The sequence below is a fragment of the Melampsora larici-populina genome (assembly GCF_000204055.1).
Source record: "Melampsora larici-populina 98AG31 unplaced genomic scaffold MELLAscaffold_51, whole genome shotgun sequence".
NCBI lineage: Eukaryota > Fungi > Basidiomycota > Pucciniomycetes > Pucciniales > Melampsoraceae > Melampsora > Melampsora laricis-populina.
The window spans coordinates 709494-719798 of NW_006768815.1; the positions used below are offsets into that span (position 1 = coordinate 709494).

At 36.5% G+C, this 10305-nt stretch overlaps 2 protein-coding genes across 2 annotated transcripts; both read right to left on the minus strand.

The window, feature by feature from the left end:
* Positions 1 to 2362: 2362 nt before the first annotated feature.
* On the minus strand, positions 2363 to 2852 carry MELLADRAFT_111250 (uncharacterized protein; the record flags this gene model as incomplete). Its single annotated transcript, XM_007415485.1, has 2 exons — positions 2363 to 2386; positions 2430 to 2852. The coding sequence occupies 2 exons, from the start codon at positions 2850 to 2852 to the stop codon at positions 2363 to 2365; spliced, it is 447 nt and encodes a 148-aa protein (XP_007415547.1).
* A 2584-nt stretch (positions 2853 to 5436) lies between these two features.
* MELLADRAFT_111251 (uncharacterized protein) lies at positions 5437 to 8263 on the minus strand (the record flags this gene model as incomplete). The annotated part of the gene is made up of 5 exons (XM_007415484.1): positions 5437 to 6410; positions 6843 to 6938; positions 7032 to 7522; positions 7614 to 7743; positions 8137 to 8263. 5 exons carry the CDS (start codon positions 8261 to 8263, stop codon positions 5437 to 5439), a joined length of 1818 nt encoding a protein of 605 aa, XP_007415546.1.
* Positions 8264 to 10305: the final 2042 nt, after the last annotated feature.

The window sequence follows — 10305 nt, forward strand, 5'->3', positions numbered from 1 at the left end:
CGTCGGTTGGATAAGTGTATTGGATCTTTTCCAGGTTTGCTTAATGAGATTACGATGTTTTCAAAATCTCCGGGTGCTGGTGTTCCTTCTTCTAGCATAGTGTTTAGAATTTGAAGCGCTTGAATTCCAGCAGGCGTTTCTAGATCCTCGTCCATATCTTTTATTGGGACGGGATGGTAGACATGATCTAATGGGTCGTAAAAACGCCCAAGATCGGTTTTCATGATTGACCGGAGAGGATCTGGTCTTGTTTTAGAGGGTGCAGGAAGGGTTTTGTCTGCCCATTCCCATGCTGCGTATCTGTCTTCTTCATTTCGTGATACTAATGATTTGACTTTATTCTTTCCTTCAGGAGTTTCGTATTGGAGCACAGAAAGTGTAGGTCTTTTCTTCTGTGATTTTTTGTTTTTGTCTTTTGACTTTGGAGGATGCGAGCCAACATATTGACTTCTTTCTAACTTCAAAATTTCTTTGAAGATTACGGGTGGCACGTTATCATTTCCACGTGCCGCATTTTTGTTAAGCCTGCTGCAGGCTTGTAGGAATTCTTGAGGGGTTATGGGTCCCCCAATAGGTAGTTCTTCTATTTCAGGATCATCACATGTAAGATTTTCCCAATAGGCAGGGTTTTGTGACACTCCGGTGGTGTCGTGAGATAGTGTGCTGAAGTGTTCGAATTCAGCTTTTGCGATGTCTTTGTTAGTGACACATAGATCCCCGTCCTTGTTTTTACACGGCATGGGGTGACTTTGTTTTTTTCCAAGATGGTCGGGAAGTACGGCTTTGATAGCCATATGGAAGTCAAGCATCTCGTTATCAGTAAGATGCTTATTGGTTCTTTCGGCCTTTTTCTTGGCCTGATCTTTTTCAAACTTTTTGATAGCAGTTTTAGCAAGTCTACTAGCTTTTTCAGCGTAGTTGGTTATTTTAGTAAGTTCACTGAGAGGAGTTTTCTTCCCCAGTGCTTCTTGGTAGAGCGCCTTAGTTCTTCTGGCATTCTTTAGGAGGTTTGCTATATTTCGCGGAAAGTGAATAGCACGTGGAGGTTTTGCGTACTTTACGGCACCCCATTTTGATGCGGACTCTACAAGATTAGATGTCCATGCGGTACTTTTTTCTTCAAGAGTACCTGTTGTGGGGAATGTTTTCCAAGCCACATCTGTGAGGACATCAGTTCCATGTCCTTTAAGTACCTTCAAGTCCCATTTTAGACTTGGTTGCGGGGTAGTATTGAATTTCTTTCGAATTTTCATGCTGATGGCTGCGTGGTCACTTGCGCCATTATATTTGAGTGACATTTGTCTACTGACTTTAGTTTTACAAGTAATATCTTGTAATGCGGGTGAAATCAACCAATGGTCAATATCATTGAATTTTCCTCTTTTTGGTAGACGAGTGAAGTTTGAGCCACAGCACGGTTTGATGCTCATGCGGCCGCCAGTTTGTCTTAAAGCTGCTTTTGCTAGCTTTTCTGTAGGCATGTTAAAATCACCACCAATGGCAATTTTGCAGTTGGGATCTTCGTCTAAAAGATCATTGATTTCTTCCCAAACCGGTTTGAGTTGGGTTGTACGATGTTGTCCTTTATTGGAACCGGACTGGAGATATACTCCAAAGATGTGCCATAAACTATCTGGCTCGAGTTGTGTAACTACAAGGTGTTGTATCCTTGGATCTTTAGTAGGCTTTTCATATGCGCCTATGTCATTACGGACCATCATACAAAGTCCGTAGAAACCAGACTCAGCTGGGTGGGAGTAGGTTCGGAACCCATCTAGTTTGGGTTCGTATTTAAGATTAGTTCTACGATGTTCACCAATGACTATGACACCGGCGGTCACTTGCTCCGCTAAGGACGCAAGTATGGTGGCTTTATTATTGTAGCCGTTAGCATTCCACGCAAGAAGGGAGGTATATCCGCGGGTTTTTGTAGAAACCTCGGGAGGTTTGGGTATGGATGTGTTGAAGATAGGAACATCATCACGGTATGATTTATATAAGTTTACACGCCATTTGGTCGTGTTGAAGCAGTTTATGGTATTTTTACCACGTTTTGGTTGCCTGGTTTGGCGACAGAAGATGGGAGGAACACCACTTGGGCGCTCTCTTGGGGTAAGTTGCATCATTTTGATGAACCCTGGTGCGATATCTGGTGATACGCAGATATCAAATGCGGGTTGTTGAAATGGATTACTCCTTTTCATTACTCCAACAACTTTTTTACATTGGGCTTCGGTCAGTCTATGTTTTAGGACTGTCCATACGTCAATACTAGTACAATTTCCAGTATTGTTGAGGGTGAATTTCACTGAATTCTTGATATTATATTTAATTTCAGCTTGTTTTACGCCTTTATTACAAGTCAGCGTAGAGTTGCTTTGCAAAACTGGAGTGTTTTGCGTCCGAGATGGTGTAGTATTCTTTTTTACTACTTCTGCATAGGAGCTTGGAGTTGGACTTGATTCTTTAGGATCAATATCCATTGGTGTGTTGTTTGATTGATTATTTGAAGCATCATTAAGGTTGTCAATGTTCATAGTATCAACCTTGAGACGGCGTGGTCGTGGTTTTGGAATTGTCTGTAGAGGTCTTCTTCCTAAAGATGAAGATTGTGCGGGAGGTGCTCCTTCTGATAAATCAATATTCATTGGTGCGTTGGTAGGATGATTTCCTAATGCTGTGTTTGAATTGGCATTGTTCATTGTAACAACTTCAAATCGGCGTGGTTTTGGTTTTGAAATTGTTTGTAGAGATCTTCTTCCTAGAGATGAAGATTGTGCGGGAGGTACTATATTAACTTTAGTATTGCGGTTTGAGGTGAGTTTTGCAAATAACTCCTGTCTGGTAAGCATTTCGCCATTTCGTTTCTTAGTACGAATGTTGTCTTCCAAGTTTGTCTGAACAGCGGGTGCACTTTCTTTCTGCGCATTTGAGGTGAGATCATTATGATCTTGGTCTGCGTGGCGTATGATATCTTCTATGCCACTTTTTACGTAAAAGGTTTTGTTTTTACCTTTTTTGATTTTATGTACTTCATAATGCTTAGTGATTGTGCTTTGTTGCTTCTTAGAGATTTCTTTTTGAATCTTCTTTTGTTGTCGGCGTTCACGGAGTTGTTTACCTGTGAGTTTTATATCCTTATTAGGATCTTTACGATAAGTTCTACCATTTCTAATAATGGTTTCTTCTATTTGTTTAGGCTCTGAGGCCTTTTCAAAGGGGTTTGCGTGATTTTTACGTATATCATTCACACATATTTGTGCTCTAGGAGCTTTAGACGTATTTTTATTGTCTGCTTTCCATTTACCTTTTTCAAAGTATGTATGAGAGTTACCTGATGTCTCTTGGTCGGGTATTATAGTCTGTGAGTCATGAGATCTCTTTTTAGATGTTGAGGAATTGCTCACAGAAGAGCTTTGGGCGACAATGTTTAATTGTCTCAAATTGGTTGTATTCCCGCTTAATGGAACACTGGAGTTACTTTCCGTCATCAAGTCAATACTGAGAGACTTGTTGATGACGCCGCCAGTAGCATGTGGCAGCCCCTCTCCCTGGTGGACCAAAGGAGGACTGACCCCCAAAGTAACTTTAGCTCGTACATCATCCTTCAGGGAGCAATGAGTACTAGCCCACTCAGTAGCCTTAGTCCCAGAATTGCCCTGAGATAGAGCGACAGATTCTGGCGGAGGCAATTCACCATACAAGTTCAGTCCCTCCACAACTGACAGGGAGCCGGGGCTCATCTCACCCAATCCCGGACAACTAATGTTAGAGGGTGTACTCATCATAGTTGCATTGTGAGTCTGAGAGATAAAGCCCTCTCAGGTGGCTCTAGGACACAAGTTTGCATGTGGTCCTATAGAGATTAAGGTATCCCTGAACCGTGAGCAATCTTCTTGATATGTAGATTGTATGTTTAGTTAGACTCTTTTAAGGCCTAGATGACCAGAGGTTTATGAATGAAATCCTCCTCTATCTTTTCAATTTGTTCATGATTAACATCTGGATCTGTTGGTGTATTAACTTCTGTTAAAGTTAATTAAGAGTCTTCTTTTTAAGATTATATTTTAATGATGTTGTGGTATTTGCTGCGTATAAGATTCCTGAATTTTTATTGGGTAACCTTCTTGTGGGGACGTACCCCTACTTATTTGTCAAGTTAGGGTTTCAGAAGATATATATATTTTTTTGTACAAAAGATTCATATCTTATATTTTTGAAATCTTGAACTAAAGTTCAATTGTGTTTTGTTAATTTGGTAGTTGTATCAATGTTCTTCTCATTATGTTTTTGTTGATAAGTTTTTGTGTGTAAAGTTCATTATGAGGTTTCTCTTTATGTTAATGTTGAGATTATTGTCATGTAAGTTGTATCTTATTACTTTAGTTTTTCAAAGCTTTGTTGGTGCTTGTTTGTCTAAGAGAGTTTTCATCGAGTTCTATGGATAATCTTTTAATTAGTGTGATATCCTAGTTTAGAAGGTGTTGTTATTCCGTATATACAACTGTTCTAACTTGAGTAATTGTATCAGTGTTTTAACACATGAGACTTTTGATTCTTATTATCAGGATGTACTTCTCCAATCCTCTGTACGTATCTTTCAAACAATATTGATATATATTTATGTTTGTGAGGTTTTATGAGATGATCTTTGGGTCTTTCAATCTTCTTAATACGTGTTTCTTCTTTCTTTTTGTATGAAGTTTAGGTGTTTATTTATTTATTTATTTCTCATTGTTTGTGTTGCTATTTTTGCTTTACAAAGTTGTTTATTGATATTTCTTATTCTTATCATATGGAAGTAAAAAAATGTACCTTTAAGGTCATATTTTTGTTATTGTAATGTTATGAGATTATTCAAACTGAATCAGTTTTCATTCTGAAGTTTAGATCTATGTAATCATATAGACATATCTTTCTTTTGGTCAAAGACAAATTCATATAAAGTATGTCTTTACTTTGTTAAGTGCGCATTTTCTCTCATTTTGGCTCGGTGGGTATTTTTTTTTCTACAAGAGTAGGGATTTCAATTCTAACAACTTCACTGACAAGTAATAGAAAACAGCAGAGATACAAATATTTTTATTGATTTTATAGTTTTAAGTAGGATAAATCGTTTAAAGTTATTTTGAGTTGGGATTGGATACATATCAAGGAAAAAGACCGTGATATAAGAAAGAAACATATGGAGTTCTTTTTGTATTTTAGTTGTTAATTCAAAGTTAAAGTTCAAGGTAAAGTTAATGATCTACATTGTTAATATGTGAAAGTAAATAGTTCTTCAAGAACTTCGTTCGATTTTTTGTTATTTAGAAGAGGGACCGTTTATTTGATCTAGACAAAGGTAAAGATCAATTCATAAAGGTTAGTATGAGTTTAAAGTAGTTTAATATGGGTAAGTTAGAGAAGAAAAACTTACTAAGTTGTAAAGAAAATCTAATTTCTTATAGTGAAGTTGCCGATTTTCGATCGAGGCTTTTTGTTAGAAGATGAAGCTAAAGGTGTAGAATCTTCAGAGTCTTCATCTTGATCCAATTTCGAACGTTTAGAAGGAGTAGAAGTCCTTTTAAGACTCTTGATGATACCATCACGTAGAGTAGCGAAGGGACAACCAGTCGAATGAGAAGCGTTGACGGATGTAGTTCCACAAGTTGGACAAGTAGGAACATGTCGAATTTGAATTAGGTATAGATCGTCAGTCTCCTTACCTTTATGATTCCAGCCAATAAGCTTAATTGATTTATTTGATTTTGAGAGTAGTTTGAACCATTCAAGAACTGCATCACGTTTAAATAAGACCTCAAAGACTCGACCACCACCGTGAGCTATGACCGGATACTTGCGGAGCTCTCGAATCCCTTCAAGTTCGAGGTGAAAATTGCTTTCATGAGCGGCAATTGCACCAAAGACCGTATCAGCAATAAGCTGAGTACATAAAGGGAAAGGTAAACCATGAATAGTAACCAGTAGACTAGACATTTTAGGAGTTAATTTGGTGATAGGATCTAATTCAAATATGAGAAGAGTAGTAGGTTTTTTGAAACCGGATTGATAAGATACAAAGACTCCTTTATCGTGTCGAGGATCCCTTTGAAGACCGTCCTTAGCTTTTAAGTTTTTAAATCTGATTAAGAAGAATCTAGATCCTGATACGTTGACGATTAATTCAATATGATTAATACAATGATTGAGTGTACGTTTGACTTCTTCAAACAAGTTTGATTTAAATTTTTGACTTATGATTGTAACAATAGCCCATAAGTTAATATCGTCGGGACTAACATGTCGACGGTGGTAGAGTTGCCACCATAGCTGAAGTTCATAAGGTAAATCACAAGTAAAGGCGAATTCGTTCTGATACGAGTATTTGAGGGGATTGACCGTATGTAAAGTGAGAGAACCAGGTGAGGCTGATTTTTTAATGAGGAATAGAAGCATTAAGACAATTAATTTAAATGAAGGAATTTGATAAGAACATAAGTTAATTAGATAGAGGTTTTATCAAATGAATATATAGATGAGTTGATTGATATTTAAGTTGAATTTGATTAAAATGAGATTCATAAAAAGGTTTTTGATTGATTAGAAGTGAATTAGATCGATTTAGATTAGGTTATATCATAATTGAATTGATTTAATGTGATGGATTTGATTTGACAAGTTCAAATAGGTAGATATTAGTTTGTGTTGAGAAGGTAAAGTAGAAGAATGGTGTGATCGAATCGGTCGTAGAGATTACATTTGATCAATAGAAGATGATATGGTAAGGTTTTTAGGGAGATAGAGGGTGGTATCGTTAGTCATATGATCCTCAAAGAGTCTATATTGATAGAAAAACTTACGGTATGGTAATCTATTAGTACCAGAGTTGTTTAGATCGTTAGCAGGCGTCCAATTAGGAACTTGAACCTCCTGTTCTTCCTTTCTATCCTTAACTTCTATAGGGATTAATTTGATAAGGAGAGAATAGATTGATGTTAGTGAGTTGTTTGATCGATTAAAGGTCAAAGATAACAAAGATAAAGACTTACCATCAGTCTTGTTAGAGTCTTCCTGAGTGAAAATATCTTTAAGAAGATCCTTATCAGGGTCAGTAGGTTCTTTTTCGTCAGAGAGATCGAAAAGAGGTTTAGATTCGACGTCGTTGTCATCATTATCGTCGGAATCAGAGCTCGAGTCTTCAGAAGATTCAGATTCTTCAGAGCTAGGAGAATTGGCTTTAGTTCTCTTCTTTTTTCTTTCTTCATTCGAGTTAGAAGAAGAAATGGCGGGTTGAGATTGAACTGGGTCGGCGAGATTCATCTCTTCATCTTCTTGATTAGCAGTAGCTGTACTTTGAGCTGGCTGATCAATCGTCATGGAGCTGTTAAGATCAGTCAAGTTGGTAGGAGGTTCGGTGGTTTGGCGTTTTGATAGGGAAGGGGAATCGTATGGCTTGGCCTTCTTAGCGGAAGAAGACCGTGGTCGACGAGGTAAGCCGTTTTTACCGCCGGGAGTGACTTGAGGCCCCATTTTAAATAGCCTAAAGGTGTAGAATTGAGCGTTTAAACAGTTACAAACATCAGTTTTAATCTTATACGTCTAATTTGAATTAATAACGTTATCCAACTTACTTTAGTGGAGTTTTAAGTTGATATAGACTCGGAAAGCTAGGTTTAAAGCTTTTCCTAATGAAAGAAGTAGGTAGAGTGCTCGATCGCACGAAAAGGGGAGCGTAGAGGTGTAAAATCGTGGTGTTTGAGTCTACAGAGAGCCTACAATCGCTTATCTAATAAATTGAGAGTTTTTAGATATTGAGAAACCAAAAGAAAGATTGAGAAATGGGTTCAAAGTGTAGAAAAGAAATGATGAGAGAGTTTCAAGTTGCTAACCTCGTTCTAGATTTTATTAAAGTGTTATGGTGTAGGATAAAGAATAGATAGATGTAGTTTTTTTGTTTGAGAGAAGTGGATGAGAATAGTCCAATGAAATTGAAGGAAAGATTCAGTTTGATTCAGTTTAGATCGAACAGATTTGATTCGAGGGAGGAATGGAATCAAGGAGTTGATTTAGGATGTATACCTTATGTTGGAACTCGAGTTGAATCACTTGTGAGTTTCTCTTCGAGTGGTTCGAGTGGATTCTAAAGGTATATACTTTTGTTAGTAAGGTATGGTATAAGTTTAATGTGAAGGTAGAGAGTATACCCATGTTCTTCAAGTAGATCGGCCAGAAATTCCGGTGTCAGAGTTTCAAAATGAGGTGATTGGGTTATGTTCTTCATGATATCTTGAATTGAACGATCGAATATCCGTTAAAGAAGAAGATTTTGGAATTTTTCTTGACTTTGAGTTTGATAATGATTGACTTGAGTACTCGATCGAGAAAGGAAAGAGTAGTATAGTGAATTGAATTAGAAACTAGTGTCTGATTGGTATATTAGGGACTATTTCTAGCGGTATGAGAAGAAGAAAGAAAGATTCCAGGTCATTCTTTGAGATTTTCCTTCGAGTTTAAGATCTGTTGGTACTAAGATCGAATGATATACTAAAGGATGGATTTTAAGTGGTGAAGGTGAGTTACTAGTTCTTATTCTTAGACTCGATTAAGTTTTTTAAGCTGATATGATTAATTTGAGCTTTAAGTTGAAGAAAAGTGATTGCAGTTTGAGATTTTTAATGTATAGAACTCGTTTAATGAGGTTTGAGTTTTGAGTAATGTTATAATTTCATTTCTCAGTATGTTTTCTGATCGACCGAGCCTATATTTCCAGTAAGAATAGAGAGAATGATGGATTAGTAGGGTCTATCAAGATTCGGATCGGTAGGAATTGTATTAGGTGAATTGTGAGTTTTTGAACTAATTAAACTGTTTGATTTCTGATCTAATGGTGATTCGATTTGAATTTCTTCAGTAAGTAAAGGATTGAAGGGTGATGAGATTGTCTTCTAGTGGTGGATATCTTGTATATCTTGAAGTCGAATCGTTGGGTATATGAAGATCCTTCCTTTGTGTTCTAAAGGAAGGGTTTAGGCGTTAAGGATTGTTGTATATGGTCCTAATACGGGTAGCCCTGAAAATAAGGTGAGATCAGGGCTATGAGGCGGCTGTTCGATCGGGTCGTGTTCATACGGTACCGATACATAGGTTAAAACCTGGGATATCCCCAATGTTAGGTTTTATATAGGGTTATGGGTTTATAACAATGTGTTATAAACCCATGAATAGATGTATAAACATTAGAATGTAATGTATGTCTTCAACGAAATAGTAGTGTATGTGTTAAGGCGGGGACTATGCTATGGCCATGCCAAGTTCTGCAGTGGCCCATGGTTCGAATCCGCTTAACAGCGAGTCCTTTATTTTTGGTGACTTGTAACATTTTATTTCAACATTAGCATGATAGAGTTGTCTTGTATATACAATATATTACGAAGCATATATATATTTTTTATTTGCAGCAGGATAGTGTATATACCTCTTACTATTTTTGGGAGATTCAAGTTTTTAAACATATTTGAACAATAGTGATATGGGGTGTTGTCTCTTTTCTCTAGAGAGTTCTATTCCTATTTTTGTGAATAAGGTGTTTTGTTATATGATATCATATATAACATACTTCAATTTTTTAACAATATGATATTGATTAGTTTTGACCAAACAATGTGTATTTTTGAATTGTTTGATAGTGGATTTTCATACTGGGTATTCATTTATGAAAATGTTTTGTAGAGTGGAGGTGTCTGCAAGGTATTTCTATTACTTAGTAGAACGTATACTCACAGCTACCTAAAAAAGGAAAAGGGGCATAGGGCATAATTTATATTTACAAGGGGCATAGGTTTGGGATCAATTGAAGGTTTTATGATACCTTCTCCCGTCGATGATTACATTCTTGTATATTCTTTTGTGCAATCATTTAAGGTGTCTCCATTTTTTAAATGTGTATACGCTTTTATATATTGAGAACAATATACTTGTGTGTTTTGATTGTGTCATAATATTTGATATTTGATTTAAACAAAGATATACATTTTTGAATCAAAATATACTTATGTATTTAGTGTTTTGGGTGTTATTTTCTTGTTCTTTAACTTGAAAATAAGATGATGGTTTGTGAATTGTGTACTGATTCATATGTGGTTATTTTTTTGAAGTTACAAAAACCAAATTTTTATGTAACTGAGAAACTGTTTTGTGCGTAACACATGGTGTTTTCAGAGGTGGGTATGTGATCAAGTTGTCCTTTTTTTTTTTTTGATTGATTGTAAATTTAAATTTTAATCATCTTCTTAGAGTGTGTTGATATTGTTTACGTAAATCAAG